The following is an 18728-nucleotide window of genomic DNA, read 5'->3' on the forward strand; positions in this document are numbered from 1 at the left end:
AAACTATTAACTTTGAACTTCTCTGTAGGCTTTTTAATCAACCTTTGTCTCCTTCACCTTTATTATTATTGCTCAAGACAACATGATGCAAGGTGCCAACTAATCAAAGCGAATTTCTGCTTTGAGATACAAAGTCGTGTAATGGAATAAGTGGCCAGTTAAGAAACCCAAATAATTACTTCACCAATAAATGACTCATTTTAAACAACTTGCATGAACATAAAAACATAAGGAACAGGAGCAGGTGAAGACCATACAACCATTGAGCCCTCTCTACCATTCAATATGATCATGGCTGACCTTATGCTTCAACTCCACTTGCCTGCCCGATTCTCATATCCCTTGATTCCTTGAGAGAATGAAATCTGCCAATCCCAGCCTTAAATATATTCAATGATGGAGCATCAACAACCCTTTGAGGTAGAGAATTCCAAAGATTCACAACCCTTTGAGTGAAGAAATTTCTTCTCATCTCAGTCCTAGATTCCCTTGTCAGGGGAAACCACTTCTCAGTGTCAAGCCCCTTTATAAACCTGAATGTTCCAACGAGATCACCTCTCATTCCTCTCAACTCCAGAGAATATAGACCCAATTTACTCTGCCTTTCATCATAGGACAATTTTCTCAACCCAAGGACCAATTTAGTGAACCTGCGCTGCACTGCCTCCAATGTAAGTATATCCTAATGTAAATATGGAAACCAAAATTGTACACAGTATTCCAGATGTGGTTTCACCAAACCCCATACAATCGTATCAGGATGTGTTTTTTATTCTGGTACTCCAATCCCCTTGCAATAAAGGCCTACATGCCACTTGCTTTCCTAAATGCTTGCTTTATATTGTTTACCTTTTGTTGTTCCTTGTACGAGTACACCCAAGTCTCTCTGAACATCAACATTTACAAGTTTTATGCCTTTTAAAATACATTCTGCTTTTCTATTCTTACAACCAAAATGAACAGCCTCACACTTCCCCACATTATACTCAATCTGCCATCTTGTTGCCCACTTACTTAACCTGTCCATATCTCTTTGCAGCCTCTTTGTGTTCTCCTCATAGCTTGCATTCCCAACTTGTTTTGTATCATCAGCAAACTTAGATACATTACTCTCTGCCTCTTCATCTAAGTCATTAATATAGATTGTAAATAGCTAAGCCCCAGCACCTGAGCACTGATCCTTGCAGCAATCTACTAGTTAAAGCCAGCCAACTTAAAAATGCTCTATTTATTCCTAATCTGTGTTTCCAGTCCATTAGCCAATTCTCTATCCATGTTAATAATGTTACCCCCAACTCAATGACCCCTTATCTTGCCTATTAACTTTTTGTGTGGCAGCTTATTGGAAATCTTATGTGGCAGCCTTTTGGAAATCCAAGTATACTACATCTATTTATTCCCCTTTATCTACCATACTAGTTACATTCTCAAAAAATTCTAACAAATTTGTCAAACAAAATTTTCCTTTTCATAAACATGTTGACTTGTTCTAAACATGCTATACTTTTCTAAGTCCATGGTTAAGAATCCCTTGACAATATTCTAGCATTTTCTCAGTGACTGATGTCAGGCTAACTGCCTGCAGTTCCCTGTTTTCTCTCTTCCTCCTTTCTTGAATAGTGGTATTACATTTGCTAACTTCCAACCTGCTGGGACTGTTCCAGAATCTAGGGAATTTTGGAAAATCATAACCAGTACTATGACTATCTCTGCAGCTGTCTCGTTTAGAACCTTAGGATGTAAGCCATCACACCCCGGTGATTTGTCAGATTTTATTCCCTTGTGTTTTTCTGCAGTAATTTTTCTTACCTTAAATCACCTAAAATTACCTTAATTTCCTCACTCTTATTAGCCCCTAGTTATCCTTCATTTCTGGTATGGAACTTATATCTTCTACTGTGAAGACTGACAAAATATTTGTTCAATGTCTCTGCCATTTCCTCATTCCCCATGATAATTTCTCTTGTTTCTGCTTCTAAGGAACTGATGTTTACTTTAGCTACTCTCTTCCTTTTTATATACTCGTAAAAACTCTTACAATCTGTTTGAATATTCCTGGCTAGTTTATTCTCATATTCAATTTTTTTCCCTTTTTATCAACTTTTTGATGTCCCTTGGCTGGTTTCTAAAACAGTCCCAATTCTCAGACTTACTATTCTTTGCAACATTATAAGCCTCTTCTTTTAATCTAACACTATCCTTCACCTCCTTCATAAGCTACGGATGGATCTTTCTCACTGTTTTTCAATGAAATTTATTTTTGTTGAACATTTTGAATTGTTTCTTTAAATGTTTCCCACTGTTTATTTACAACCATATATTTAGTCTATTTAGCCAATCAATCTTAGCCAGATCTTCCCTCATATCTACAAGGTTGGTTTTGTTTAAGTTTAAGATTCTTGTTTGTGATTGGAGTGTGTCATTTTCAAACTTAATGTGGAATTTAATTGTTTTATGATCACTATTTTCCAGTGGATCTTTTACTGTTACGTTACTAATAAACCCTGCCTCATTGCATAATACAAGATCGAAAATAGCTTTATCCCTAGTTGGCTCGACAACATATTGCTCCAGGCACCTGTCACTAAAGCACTCTATAAACTCATTTTCCAGACTACTTTTGCTAATTTGATTGATCCAATCGATATGAATATTAAGGTCCTCCACAACTATTACATTGCTTTGTTACAAGCTCCAATAATTCCTTGTTTAATTCTCTGTCCAATGGCATAACAACCAGTAGGGGGTCTATAAACTACTCCCTTCAGTATTTTCTAACCCTAGCTATGCCTAATCTCCATCCATACTGATTCTACTTCCTGATTTTCTGAGCCAAGATCCTTTCTCGCTGATGTCCTTATGTCATCATTTGTTAATAGGGCTACCCCTTTTCTTTTCTGTCGGTCTTTTGGAAATGTTGTGTACTCTGGAATATTTATTTCCCAACCTTGGTCACCTTGCAACCATGTCTTTGCAATGGCCATTATACCTAAACAATTTATCTCTGTTTGTGTCACTAGTTCATCCATCTTATTGTTGATGCTCTGTGCATTCAGATAAAGTGACCTCAATTTTTTTTACTACTGGACCTTACTCTCTATTGTACTATTACAATTAAACTCTCTGTCACTTCCTGTCCCACTCAGCATCCATATGGACCATGACAACTGAATTCTCCCCCTCCTACTCCAAGTTCCTCTTCAGCCCAGAGGAGATGTCCTTAACCCTGGGACCAGACAGGGCAGGCAGAACTCACGTTCTCAGCTGCGGGGAACAGTATCTATCCCCCTGACTATACTGTCCCCTACTACAACCACATTCCTTTCCTTTCTCCCCACTTGAATCCCCTGCACCACAATGACATGGTCAGTTTGCTCATCCACCCTGCATCCATGCTCTCGTCTACACAAACTGCAAGAACCTCGAACCTGCTGGATAATCTCAGGAGCTGAGGCGCCTCCATTTTTACCTTCTGGGTCCCTAAACCTGCCTCACTCCTCCTGGTCACATCCTCCTGTCCCTGACCACAGATGAAATCTGAATTACCTAGCCTAAGGGGTATGACTGCCTCCTGGAACAAAGTGTCCAGGTAAGTCTTCCCCTTTCCCCAATAGATCACAGTGTTTGAAGCTCGGACTCCAGCTCATCAACTCTGAGCTGAAGTTCCTCAAGCTGCCGACACTTATTACAGGTGTGGTTGCTGTGGATCACATCAGCTTCCACCAGTCCTCACATGCTACAGCTGCAACACATCACCTGCCTTGCTATCTTTATTGTGTTTCATTTAACTAATTAGGTTTCAAATTTGGAAATATCACTCAACTGTTATCTATAGTTATATTAAGTAATTTAGTTAGTTAAGCTATAAATTGGCTGCAAGACTTATATCTCCCCAGTACTGGTTTAAACTACTGCCTCCATTTAGAGGAATAAAATCTTAAAACTCACCAACCAATCACATACCTGCTCAGCTAATTAATTCCTTTGAACACTCACCAGCTACTGGAGGCTGAAAGAAAGGTATAAAAAGCAGCAAATTCTTTCCTCTCTGCACTGAATTCCCACCTGCACCAAATTCCCAAGTTTGTACTCAGGCCTCATCATCTTTACTCTGTGTGCCCATTAAGGGGAAAAAATTCTGGTTTGCCAATCTGGCAACAAACCCTTAAATTAAAGGTAATATTTAGAGTTAAAGACATCCAGCTTATTGGGGGGTCTGTACTCTGAGTCCTTATATTCTTAATGTTACCTCTCTGGCTCTGGTACAAGCGGTGGTAGCACATCTTTGTAATTCTTTCGCCAAGGATAAGGCTTTTCAGATCCAATTGTTCTCACACTTTCCTGATCAGAGTCCACGTCCTGGACCAGCTCTCCCACTTTTAGCCTCTGGGCCACATTAGTAACTGAACCATCCTGGAGGGTCAAACCGACAAATGTGAGAAATTACCAACTTGTGCCTCTACACTATTCACAAACAGCAGAATGACCAAAGTAATAAGAAGATGGATTTTGGACATATGATTGATTTTTGCTCCACAAACTTATGGTTGAGACACTTCACAAAGCTGTGACCATTGGTTTATTTTACTTTATGTGGAAACAACTGCTCTATTATATACAGATAAAATATTTATATCTTGAAATGTTTCATTCTGGTGTTAAATTCATTTCTTTTAAATTAAGTATTTGAATACTCCATCAATAATTGTAAAGTCTGCTGATTTACGTATGACTTGGGCTGGTATTTAGTCGCGTTGATCAGGCACCTGCCCACCAGTTGGAGTACTGGTGGGATAACCGCATTGCCTTTCCATGAGAGGCCTGACACTATTTCAGTGCAAATCAAGCACTCACTTGGACAGCATTGGATCTCCCACCCTACTGGTCTCCTATGGGGTGAAAATCCTGCCCTCAAGAGCTGCCGGGCAGTCAGAGGCCAGCAGCTCTCCAGTACCCACAGCACCGCAGGGAGTGGTGGCCACTGCTGGTACTGCGCAAAGGCCTTCACCAGAGATCGTCACTCAATCCAGGGAGAGAGGAAAGTGGGGATAATAGTTGCCGTGCGGAGGGGGCCGCCAGTGAGGAAGTTTAGAGATTGGATGCAAGGGCAGGGGGGTGACTTTAAGTGCTCCTCCCCTTCCTGATGTTGTGCCCTTTGTTTGGGTACCCCCAGCCCCCACCAAGAATGAAAAACAGTAAAAACTGGGAAATAAATATACTGGTCCGAACTGGTTTTGTATATCTTAAAGTGGAACACCAGTAAAAACTGGGAAATTAAAGTACTGGTCCGAACTGTTTTTTCCTTCTGGGAAACAAGGCCACAGGCAAATCTGACACAGTTTGCTGGGCAGCTTTCTGGAGACACAGGAGACCTGCGTGTGTCCAGTTAAATCCCTGAGCCACCATTAAACCCCAGGGTGAGGGGGGGTGGGGAGGGGGGGCTCATGGATAATTAGTCTCAAGTGGCTTCTTACCATTTACAGGTGGGTTTCCTGTGTCGGCATTTCCTGAGTGTGGGACAGTTTTCTGCTGCCAGGAGTTTCTCTGGCCCACCCGCCATCATACTCACTCCAGCAGGCCCCATTAAATTCTGTGCTTTGTTTCCCTAAAGTCTACATCAGTCCGCCTTTAGAAAGATTGGAGAACTGCATGTGGTGGCAGGTACAAAATGGTATCACATCGCAAGTGATTTTCACTGTTATGGGCCTGCGACACACTATCATAGGTGAGAGGGATGCCCATAACATTAGCAGCAATTTTCTAACCCTTGGGCATTTAATGGCATTAACATCACACCATCAACATCCTGAGGGTCACCATTGGCCAAAAACTGAACTGGACTGACCACATAAAGATTGTGACTACAAGAGCAGGTCAGAGTTTGGTATTCTGCAGCAAGTGACTCACTTTCTCACTCCCCATAGCCCTTCCAACATCTACAAGACACAAGTCAGGAGTGTGATGGAATATTGCCCACTTGCCTGAATGAGTCCAACAACACTCAAGAAGCTTGACATCATCCAGGACAAAGCAACCCGCTTGCGGCAACCCATCTACCAGCTCAAACATTTGCTCCCTCCTCCACTGGTGCACAATGGCAGCACGATGTATCATGTACAAGATGCACTGCAGCAACTCATAAGGGTTCCTTCGACAGTATCTTGCAAACCCCGCAACCTCTATCACTTAGACAGACAAATGCCGCAGGCACATGGGAACAGCAATCACCTGTAAGTTCCCCTCCAAGTTAGACACCATCCAGACTTGGAAATATATTGCCATTACTTTGCCATTGGTGGGTGAAACTCTCTTCCTTACAGCACTTTCACCACATGGACTGCAACAGTTCAAGAAGGGGTTTCACCACCACCTTCTCAGGGGCAAATAGGGATTAGCAATAAATAACACCCCCATCTCGTGAATGAATACATTTTTTTAAATGGCTAGATATTGGCCAATAAAGGAAAACACCTGCTCATTAGGAACTCAGAATCAGCTTACAGGATGGACATTCAACCCTAGAGAATATCTAGGGCAGACCTGAATTTTGTAACATGTTTTGTTTTTACTTTATGTTGCAGACTGCCATCAGAGAACAAGTTTGACAAGACAGTGCTGACATCAAAAGAGCCAGTTTTCCTTTTCTTCAGCATACTAGTAAAGAAGCAGCATTAATGTCATATATCTGGTACAAATGGTTTCTGTCTGCTGCAGAAATGATCCCTAGATCCTTTATGACACACAGGGTAGGAATAAACATGTGGACTTAAAATCATAACACCTCCTAGGGTTCCTTAAAAGTTGAACAATGACAAAGAGGCCCGAATTTGGAAGCCCTGCTCCTGAACACAACGCCTACCGTTTTCACGGGGATGGGAATGGGCCTGGGCTGGGACTCACACATGCGCATTTTGCAGAGGCAGCTGCCCATAAGAATCAGCAGCTTCCTCCATTCATGTGTGATTTTGGTGTGAGGGGTGCCTGAAACCCAATGTGTGCAGGTGAGACCTGGTAGGAGCAAGTCTGAACTCTGTGGATTTGTTTGGATAGCTAAGGAAGCCTTTTGGAGAGGTAAGGTACTCCTTTAGGCAGGGTCCCGGGACACCTTTTGGGGGAGGTCAGGTGCCCTTTGGGATTATTAAAAGTAGGCATAATGTATGTAAAAAGTGCATGAACTCTTTGGAACTGTCAAGGTCATTGGAACTGTCAAAAACAACTGTCAAAAGTGATGAAGATCAAGATGAACTGTCAAAGGGAGCTGTCAAGGAATTAAAAGCTCCTGCCCTTTAACTTTTTGAAAAAAAAAACTATCTGGAGTGTGAAGAAGAATAATTGAATGTTATTTCATTCTGCCTGTTAACTTGAACCTTGGGCTACCATTACTGGATTAGTGTTGCATGACTGATTTCACAATCATTCATTATCACAGTATGGTGCCTGCCATTGTACTGTTTGATTGACAGCTCCAAGTGGTTATGGACTCTTTGGAACTATGAATTCCAATGCTTGTTTTTATAAGTGATTATGCAATTGAATGAAATGTTTGTTGTTATAAGGGATAATGTAGTTGAAGGAATGCAAATGTAGTAAATGGGTTCTTATGAATGAAAAGATTTTTTTTTAATAAAGTCTGCAATAGATGCTTGGAACTTTATTTTATTTAATCTCAGCATGAGTCCTGAGGTCTGCCCATGGTAGATATTGGGTGAGTTGGCATGTAAGGACAAAGAGTGATGGGTGAGGGAGCATGGGCTGGCATGTGTTGGTGCGAAGTTGGCATAGGGGCTATAAAGGGCTACAGGGTGGTGGGTGGGGAGCATGAGTTTGCATGGGTTGGCATGGATGGGCATGTGGAGTATATGTGAAGGGGTGAGGGGTGTGGGGGGTTGAGACGGTGTGAGGGATGAGGGCTGGAGGGCTTTTTTATGTTTTTTCTGGTTTTTAAAAATACTTTGATTCAGTGCCGGTGCACCGAGACAGGCCTTCCACCCAGCCCACATCAGCACCTGTCATTCTTTGCACTCCTTCTGGGGTCACCCGGCCTGACTCCCATCACCTCAGAATGAAAGTCCACCTATCCAAGGCATTTTCTCCTGGGTTGGGTTTGTGGAACCGGAAAATGTCCTGACTCTGCACTCCTGACCTGGGAGCGAAAATCCAGGCCTTATAGTCCCAGGTGATGCATGTTATCAGCTCTTTGCTTTGACATTGGGTTGGGTATTTTGCAAGAGTGGAACACCTTCCCTCTCCAAATAATCTAGCACATGTATAATGAAGCAACCTATTGAAAATAATTGTAAGTACAAGGGACTGAAATCTAAATTTGTTCAAGCAGCAGTAGGTTGGTTGAGCAAGTGCACAACGTTTGCGTTTATTGGATGGCAAATAAGTGCTGAGAGCTTCTTTGTTGGTGGTTGAAAGGACAATCAATCTTCCTACTTTTTCTGTTTTTGCATTTTCATCCAGTCCAGACACTTTGACCATCCAGTGAGATGCATAAATTTAATCTTCATAGGGATCAGGGTAGGTGTTTATGCATTTAATGTTTCCAGCATGGTTTGTGCACACATGTGTGTGTCTGTAGTCACCCCAGTGATTTAGCAGGATGTGTATCATCTTCAATAATGTTAAAAATATTGTTGAGTTAATGTAAACTGTATTTGTACTTTCTGGCCTAGAAATTCAAGTGCCCTCATTTTTGAGCGGGTTGCAGGGAATAATCCTTGCACTTGAATGTCTAGGCCTGAGACACACCCGATATTGGGCCTCGGGCCTCATTAAAATCAAGCGCGCAAGGTACAGATACTAACTGCAAGCTCACCATTAAAGTGGAACGGAAGAAGGGGATGTGGTGTGGGTAGGTGATCAAATCTGAAGGCAGTGTGACTGATGGGGGGGAACAGCAATTAAGGGGTGGGACAGAAAACAGGGTGGGGGTGGGGGGAGAGGTATGGCCAGCAATGGCCTGCATTCTTGTGAATCTGGGGTTGGTACTTGCTATAACTGGCTCCACATTCAGGAATTATCTTTTAAAAGCTTATCTTGTTGGTTGTCGCTTAGCAGATGATCACTTTAACACTTTAACACTGTTAGGCCGCATGTAGACCAGATTTTTCCAAGTGCAGCTACCTCAAAGCAAACCAGCTTTGCTGAGGGATCTCAAACAGGCATATGCAAATAGCTTTGGGCATAGACACTGCATGTCAATTTATTTACCTTTACCAATCTGATGGATGAAACACTTTGGGGTCATAATTAATGCATGCTTCCTACCTGCTAGGCTTAGGTGTTGTTTTGTACCCTAAAACAGGTGCTGCTTGGCTATGTTTCTGGGCAACTTTCCATGAACTACTGCATTGCATCAGAGCTTCAGTTTTATTTATCAGCTATTTCAGGTATAGTGTTGCATTCAGCTATTACATCCATTGTCCTGTATAAAAGACACTCTGGCCCATTTCAGAATGACAAATGAGCTGTCCACCCTGGTGTTACAGACAGTCCTAGTTTCTACATAACATGAGGAGATGAACCCCCATCCCAAGTTAATTTTAGTGTTGCCTTCCGACAGACTTGTTCCTTGGACTGAAATTTTCACTGATTATCATGATATCTTAATCACTGTGAGCAATTTTGTGGAATTTAAAATTCTGAATCTAAAGTGAGGTAAAAAAACTCTCAAAACACTACACTTAAGTGAAAATTAGCTTAAATGTTGTATACTTAATAGAGCCAGCGTCAACATAAACAAAGAACATTTCTAACTTTTAAAAATCTACATGAAGTGGGAAATAAATAAACTTCTGAAGTTCAATAACTCTAATACAGTATATCTCTGAAAAGATTTTTCTCACGTATTTAAATAAATAGATCTCTATGCCATTAGTTATGCTGTACCTTTAGGGTTCTTGTTGTGACTGTATGGATGGCTACAATCCGGTCCAAGTTGCCTTCTTCCAGCTCTCTCAGGTAAATTTCATACAACTCATCCAACTGTGAAGGAACCAGCAGGTTGTGATCTGTCAAGAGACACAATATATTTCACGGTTCTCATTTCAAAGAGGCAACATCACTACCTGTGCTGCAATTGCAACCTGAAACAAAAGATGCTTGTTATCATTCCGACAGGTCGATCCCAACCGTATAAATAGGAAGTGTATTGTTAGCATAATACAGTGAGTGTAGGTTTTAAAATCAATGCAACTTCATCAGGAACTTCAACATTCATACATATACATACACACACACACACACACACACACAAATGCAGACTTGTAAAAGCAGATTATGAAGCAGATCACCTGTAATTAACCAAAGGAACAAGATGCATAAATTGTAGGAATTAAGTGATAATATACCATCTATGATCTGCCGCTGCTGCTGAATAATTTCAGCACACAGTTGCCTATGCTGCTCAAAGCGCTGAACAACATAGTCTGTCTGCCGTATGACGTTGTCCTTGAGTAATGCATTGGACTGCATTTCCGTGTTCTCAATTTCCAGTTCATGCACCTTACAGAGCAGGCTCAAAACCTCCCGTTGTTGCTCACTGCTGATCCTCTTGGGAAGGAGCTCTTCTAATCTATGAGCACGGGAACGAATGTCGGTAAACTGTTTCTCCAACTCAACCTAAAAATGGGGAAGGGGAAACTGGTTAGAGGTTGGAAGTTACAATAGGTTAAGTGAACCAGTATTCAAACACATAAAATGCAGTAATCACTTCTTCTTGGAATTAGCCAACTTGTAGTTGGATCATAATATATGCATTTTATGCTGGGTTATCATGTTGCAATGAATCTAAAGTGGGTGCTACAAGAGGGCATGCCTTCCACTGGCAAGCTGGATACCTGCACAAACAAAACAAATTAAGGGCAATGAAGCTTTAAGGAGACCAATATAAGGAATGAAAGATGGTTTACAATCTCTAATTGTAAAACGCCCTTAAAATATGTACCTGCATTGTGTTGTGTGGCGTGTAACATAACACATACTGTAGCAGGGTGAATGAGGGCTCTGGTCCCTGAGTAAAGATGGCACCTTTAAAAAATAATTGGACCTGGACTGGAAGACGACCAGGTGAGCATAATAGGGGAAGTTAAAGGAAATTGGAGTTGTTGAAGGATGTTCAGTCAGAGTAGAGAAAAACGAAGACAGTTTCTGTAATATTTCTTTGTGTTTGTGCACGTTAAAATGTGATTGGAACTTGGATTGGTCAAAGACTACATATTACATTTTATTCTTCACCATGACCTGAGAAATGAAGTTTCTTTTGTACAAGATAAAATAATGATAGCAAATGTAAAAAGCCCTACTCTCCGACGTGGTCACCGCAACCAGAGAATGTGTTCATTTATAAAATGTTTTGTAAGTGTTTTAAGTACAATTGGCTTTGTGAAAGGTATTGTGGAAATAAGCCAATGCCTTCTGAGAAGGAGAGGGAAGAAAATGGTAACAGAAATTGTAAAAATTAAAGCAAAAAAAAAACAGAACTTCTTCAACTAAAGCATAACAGACTTGTGAAATAAGTTCCCAAGGAAAGTCACTGATCTAGATTTGGGTTCAACACAGATGGGCAATCTCTTCTGTGCAACATTGGCACTGATCACCATTGCCATCGCCTACCAAGCCAAGGAGTGGTAAGTTAGCTGCCCCACCTGCGGCCAGACCTGGGGTAGAGGACATCACAACGGGCCTCCATGGCATCCAAAAGGCGTTTGAGAACTGCAGTCTTCTTGCCTTTTAGGGCCATGTCTTCTTTGCTGCAGTCCTAGGCTAGAAGCACTGAGCGCAGCTGTACTTTAAATGTGGTGCCTGGTATGATGAAGCAGCGAGGTGATGGCATGGCAGGCAAATGAGAGCCCGCCCGCCTTGGAAAAAGCGTGTTTCCGGGGAATGGATAATTAATGTGGCAGGTTTGGGACAATGCGGCATGTAAAGCCGTCACTGCAGCCGGCAAGTAAAGCATTGTTTTACCTGTCCGCTACCACACTTTGTGCAAACCTGGGACGATTTCACCCAATGATTTATATTGAAGCTGTTGGGTTATGTAGTTACCTTCTGCCATTTTAATTTCTTTTGCTCAGCCACAAGTGCAGCGATATTTTCCCGGGCCACAGCTACCTCTGTTGGTTCCATAACATCGGATTGGTCATCTCCAGTGTCTGAATCCTTCTCACTATCTTCCTTGCTGTAGACCTCCTTTCGGTATTCTTCCCTCCATTTCTTTGCTCGCCGAGCCTTTTCCTGCACCCAGCTACAGGAACAATCAGATGACATTTACATCACACTTGAGTCAGTTCACCATCAAATAACCAACTTTGGACAGCATAGTTCAAGCAACGTTAGCTTAAGTTTCATTGGCTTCACTGATGAATGCAGCAAAGATTATTTTTAAGCTATAATTGGATTTCTGCTTTTTGAAAAATATTTGTTCTTTCATAGGATGTGGACATCACTGACAAGGCCAACATTTATTGCCCATCCCTAATTGCACTTGATATGAATGGCTTACTAAGCCATTTAGGAGTCAACCACATTGCTGTGGGTCTGGAGTCACATGTAGGCCAGACCAGGTAAGGGCAGCAAATTTCCTTCCCTAAAGGGCATTAGTAAATCAGATGGGATTTTACAACAATTGACATGGTTTCATGGTCACTATTACTGAAACTAGCTTTTAGTTCCAGATTTATTAATTGAATTTAAATTCCACCAACTGCCATGGTAGGATTTGAACCCATGCCCCAGAGCATTAGCCTGGGTCTCTGGATTACTAGTCCAGTGATATTATTCACCACCTGCCACCCCTTTAGGTTCCACATACCAGTCACTTGTAAGTATGACTAGCAGGCAACATATTTTTTGCTTTCTCTCTCTCCTTGCAGGGTTTGGATTCCACAGGTGCAAGTTGCCCTCTGCTACTTCGGCTGACGACTCATTCTTCGTGTATGAGTTGAGATAGTGACTGTCAACAGACTATTCAACAATGCAAACATCAAAACAGTCACCCAATATTCACATATGTTCAGCTTCCAGCAGGAGCCACTGGAAAGTAAACACTCAGTGGAGAGAGGATGTATTTTCAATGTAAATTGCAAATTGTTTGGTGTAATTTGCTTGCTGATGCACTGAATCCACGAACAACCATCACAATTTGAAAGATGCAGTGTGTGATTATTTCATTAGTCATGAAACTACAATGTAATTGACTGCAGCACAAGATTTACTCCAGTTCCATTAGCTATACAAGTTATTAATGTCATACATGTTCAGTCATCAAGTGAAAATGAGCTACTATTGACATCAAAGGTTTTGGAAATAATTAATGTTGCAGTTACTGCTATTGATTTCTTTGAGGACCTTAATGTATTACAGTTGTTTCTCGTTTCTATGACCAGTTGCACCAAACAAAATTCTTTAGAGAATTATCATCTTCTCTGCTGATTTTGGTAATTTGTCCCTTTTCAGTTATTCACCCCTGTGCAGGTTGGCAGGAATCAATGTTTCCAGTGAGCACCCAGGGAAATACGAAGTGTACTTACTCTGCGATAGTTAGTAAGTGCCTGGATGTGTCAACTTGAATTTGCATGTTGTTGCTGTCCAGTTCCAGCAAATTGCGTCGGATATCCATCTGTTCTCGAAAGGCGGTGATCAGGTGCTCACGAAGCCTTTCCATCTCCCGTCTATCGTAACGGGAGGAATGTAGCTGTACCTCAGCTAAACGAGCAAAAATAAAAATATGTTAAAGCCGGTTCTTCACAAGATTTAGAGGAGCGAATGGCTAAAAGCAAAAACATATACACCAAAATACATGACTAAAAGGTTTCCGGTTTAACCAAACTCTTAAAAAACTGCACCATAGAAGTTTGCATCATCCGATCTATTTCGGCTTCCCAGCTCCTAATGCACAGTCCCACTGACTAAGATCAATATGAGCCACACCTTCTCAGAATGGAACAATTTAATTTACACAAGAAAAATAACATATGCGGCAGAAAAAGGTACAGGGACAATAAAGGATTTTCGAACATCTGAATAATATGTTGCAATTAGGCTCACAAACTTTATCAGATCTTTGGAGACTTGCCAGTGCTTTGAACCTCATTCAGTCCATTCAGTTTATTTCCATGGGGATGATTTCAACACAAACCATTAGCAGGGAACTGGCTAGATACAGTTAAAAACCCCCAGGTTAGATACTCATGCTGGAGTTGACCTCCTGAGATTTTCACTGGAGGCACAAAAGCACCTACCAACAGCCTATTGGGTTCATTTTAGGTACACACCGTGTCCCAATGAATATATTGGAACACAAACGCAATTTTATGTTTGTAGATCTAAGCAGAAAATTGGAACGAGATTTCTGTCAGACTGTCCAAACGAGGAACCAGAGTTAGGCCAGAAGAGACCTAATAAGGTAAGATGAATTTTTTAAAAAATCCTTGTGCAGCCAGGCAGGCATCTCCCCCTAGATCCCGCAAGGCAAACTTAGGCCTCTGTTTTGTCCCTCACAATCGTGGAGATCCCACGGGCTGGTCCAGCAGCCTGTTCCACCTGCTGTTGGTGGGTGGCCTCTGGGCTGCACAAAGAGTTGAAAGTGTCATCTGATGAGGCCAGGGAATTTAAATACCCCAGGCTTCATACCCAGGATTCAAACATAACCTGTCAAAAACTGTCACCCAGTTAAAATTAGGGCTCATGTTTTAACCCATCATGTTTAATACGGCATTTGGAATTACTGCTCATGACTGCTGAGAACTGATGGAAATCATAATGGAAAGCATCAATATTTAATCCCTTAATTGGCCTAAATCTACAAAGTGTTTTCGATAAAAGAACATTAAGGTAGCATTAGGCTTTAATTTACTTTCTCACAGTTGCACAATGCACCCAACTCCCCTTTGGAGCACTTGGGATTTTAAGACCAAATGGTTTGATGTTAACCAAACAAGTTATTTTTAAGCTTGAAACAGGCAGGCTGTTGCTACAGATATATTTCACAAGTTTGCATTTAAAATTAAAGGATTACAAATTAGACGATATTCCACACCACAGAATTCTCAAGTGAGCGCAGACAGTGAGTTGACAGATTGCAGGAGATTGGGCATACTGTCCACTTCTGTGCCACAGATGATGCTATCCATTCTTCAGGCCTGTCACTCACCTTGCACGTTGCGTATGTCAGCTTTATCATTTTTCGTTTGTTGTATTCGTTGTGCGTCTATCTTCTTCTTTAGACGATGGATTTCACTGCGTAGATCGGAGATGATATTGGTGTACTGAGCAATGTGATAGGACACATTCATCAAATTGCGTTTTACCTGGTGCATGAAATAAGAATCAAATTAGACCAGGATGTGCTAAGACTATTCTTAAAAATGGGGAATGACAAACTAGACTGTAATTCCAACTATAGCTTGTACAGCAAATTCTCTCTTTTCCAATGTTGCACCCAAAGTCAAATTGCTGCTCTTTGTGGTAAATTAACACATCTTATTCTGCATTTTATTCTGAATTTTCATTTCTTTGCACAAGGTTGTCCTGTGTGAAGAAAGAATGTAGCGAAAAGAATATGATGAGTCGCTGTTTTTGTGAAATGGCTGTTTCTTTATGTTTGGCGAAACCACAAAAAGATTGCAGCAAAGCTATGTCAAAGAGGCATCCAGTTAACATTCTAGAATCTACATGTATCCTCAAAAATTATTGAACCTTTCAGAGATCATTCAATTCCTTTTCTGTATAGTCAAGGCTAGAACCCTGGAAATAGATTGATTTTAAATCTCTTAAATGTCCAGTCTCTTACATTTTTTTAATCTCTTAAATGTCCAGTCTCTTACAATTTGTTAGAGCCTACTCTGCAGTCTGTACGCTCTCCTGCTGGCAGTGCCTGTGATCTCAAACTACAAAACCAGCCTACGTGGTGTACATAAACAATCACCAGGCATGCACTTCAGCTGGAGAAAAGAAAGCATTATCTTTGCCTCAGACGCAGTGAAGTATTCTGAAAGTTGCTTTTTCATGCAGCTGGATTACAAAATGAACCAATAAAAGAGGTCCTAATTTTGAATTTGTGACCCACTTTCATCTCGCACACTTAAAATCTGATATACGATACTGCACTCGATCACTGTGAATATTTACTGTACGGTAAAAAGAATTGGAGGAATAGAGAAACTGGATGTGACTTGGGCCTTCTAGAAAATCAGTTCCTAAGTATTGGAAGAATTTAAAGAGAGGGAGAAAATGAAAAAGGAAAGAATGAAGGAGAGAAGGAATTGAATTGATCTAGCCCCTTTCACAACCTCAGGAAACCCAAAGATGATTCATAGCCAACTAATTATATTTGAAGGGTAGTTACCATTGTAATGTACAGAAATACAGTAGGTAATTTATGCACAACAAGGTCCCACAATATGAAGATCAATGAGATCATTTGTCTCAGTGATGTTGGTTGAGGAATAAATGTTGGTCAGGACACCAGAACATCTCCCCTGCCCTTCTTGACACTTAACCATGGGATCTCATATATCTACAAAGAGTACAGATGAGGCCTTGATGTCTTATCCTAAAGATGCCACTGCTGACAAGGCAGTCCTCCCTCAATCCTCCACTGAAGTGTAAAGCCTAGACCATGTGCTCAGGACTCTGCAGGGGCTTGAACTCACGACCTCATGGTCCAGAAATAAAAATACTACCAATGGAGCAAAGGCTGACACCTCATCATGAATATTACCATGAACATTGTTTTCTCAATTTTACACCTCTTGCTAGCTGAGAATTTAATTCCTCAATAGAAAGGCTCATTTCACAAGCTATTTGTGTTGGGTCTGCCACAAATATGTCTCCCTTTTGAATTTGGTGACGCTATCACAATCACCATGACATCAAAGTCACTGTTATTAAAGATTCAGATACATTTGTGATTGTTGATTCACTGATTGAAGAACGGCTGCATAATTCTGAGGAGCGGAGGGATCTAGGTACTCTAGTACATGAGTCACAAAAAGTTAATATGCAGGTACAGTAAGTAATTAAGAAGGCTAATGGAATGCTATCCTTTATTACGAGAGGGATTGAGCATAAAACTAAGGATGTTATTCTTCAGTTATATAGGGCATTGGTGAGACTGCACCTTGAATACTATGTGCAGTTTTGGTCTCCTTATTTAAGGAAGGATGTAAACACATTGGAGGTGGTTCAAAAGAGGTTTACTAGATTGCTACCTGGAATGAGTGGGTTGTTTTATGAGGAAAGGTTGGACAAACAAATCCTACAACTGGGCTTGTTTCCAGTGGAGTTTAGAAGAGTGAGGGGTGATTTAATTGAAGTCTACAAGATCCTGATTGGCCTTGACAAGGTGGACATTGAAAGGATGTTTCCTTTTGTGGATGAGTCCAGAACTAGGGCGCATTGTTTTAACATTAGGAGTTACCCTTTTAGGACAGAGATGAGGAGAAATATTTTCTCTCAGAGGGTTGTGCGACTTTGGAACTCTGCCTCAGAAGGTGGTGGAAGCGGAGTCATTGAATATTTTTAAGGCAGAGGTAGATAGATTCTCGTTAGGCAAGGGAATCAAAGGGTATCGGGGTTAGATGGGAATGTGAAAATCGAAACTCAGGAAGATCAGCCATGATCTTATTGAATGGCGGAGCAGGCTCGAGGGGCCGAATGGTCTACTCCCGTTCCTATTTCTTATGTTCTTGTGAATTTGTGTTGTGATCGAGTTAAGAGAATTGAAACAACTCAAAAGCACAAATTTCCTTCCTCAGCTATTCTTCCTAAAAAAAAATGTATTGTAGATTTAAAGCTAACAAATAATTTAAATCCATATATTGAAGAAAATTGCCTGGCGCTTACCCTGGTTTTAATGTTTTTGGCACGGTCTGCATAAGTGAGAGTATTCCGTGATTCCTCAAAGGAGAGGCTGGCTGGGCTGATGTGGGCGATCATCACAGTCCTGCTGTTTCCACCCAACGAATCCTGCCATGGGAAAGAAGGAAGCAAACTCAAACTGAAATCTGTGCTTTCCTGCTAATGGCAACTGACTGAAGGGAAGAGGTGCTCAAAGCCTGATTAACTCTGATTATGTGCACATTAACAATAAAATTGCAGTTTTGTACAAAACTTATGTTGTTTGATGAAGGAATGTATCCATTTTTAACAAAAGCAATAGTCACAGTTTAATTACGTATAGTAATCCTACATCAGCGTCAGGTCTATCCAGGGAAAGCTTAATGAAATCCTTGAGCAATAATGGAAAGGGTTAGATCACCAAACATGGTGATCCTGATCCTGATACATACACACACCCTCATACCTTCAGCAATCGTGTCAGCTTGCTGTCTCGGTAATTGACGTATTTATTTCCTCCCCTCTCACTCAGAGCATTGATACAGTTTCCAAGCGCCAATAGTGATCGGTTGATGTGTGCTCCCTCCTTCATTCGTTTTCCACGGTTCTGTGTCTGGAAAAACGACCATGAAATTAAGTACAGTGAATTTACTTGAAAGCAGATGAAGCCTTCAATAGTGAGGCCTCCAAAGGCATCACAGGAGATCTGCCCTTTCAGCAACAAGCCATGAATTAAAAATGTCTTCAATAGTTCATAAATGTAATTTTCCATACTTTAAAATCTTTACAGAAATCTATAAGTTACATATCCAGCAGATGTAGTGTGGAAAAATAAGAAATTCAATTTATTTTTGGGTGTCCAGGGTTTAAACTGTGCAGATAGG

General features: G+C 41.1%; 1 protein-coding gene across 2 annotated transcripts in view; it reads right to left on the reverse strand.

Moving 5' to 3' along the window:
- kif19 (kinesin family member 19) overlaps positions 1-18728 on the reverse strand; it is a 219357-nt gene that overhangs the window by 18891 nt on the left and 181738 nt on the right. For both annotated transcript variants that reach the window (XM_078570994.1, XM_078570993.1), the window contains exons 8-15: positions 18311-18457; positions 17851-17973; positions 15158-15314; positions 13536-13710; positions 12052-12250; positions 10356-10626; positions 9895-10016; positions 4250-4413 (exon numbers count right to left, since the gene is read on the reverse strand). In XM_078570994.1, coding sequence (XP_078427120.1) covers positions 4250-4413; positions 9895-10016; positions 10356-10626; positions 12052-12250; positions 13536-13710; positions 15158-15314; positions 17851-17973; positions 18311-18457 — 1358 coding nt within the window. The remainder of the gene's footprint in view (positions 1-4249; positions 4414-9894; positions 10017-10355; positions 10627-12051; positions 12251-13535; positions 13711-15157; positions 15315-17850; positions 17974-18310; positions 18458-18728) is intronic.

This window comes from Cetorhinus maximus, chromosome 24, assembly GCF_964194155.1.
Source record: "Cetorhinus maximus chromosome 24, sCetMax3.hap1.1, whole genome shotgun sequence".
NCBI lineage: Eukaryota > Metazoa > Chordata > Chondrichthyes > Lamniformes > Cetorhinidae > Cetorhinus > Cetorhinus maximus.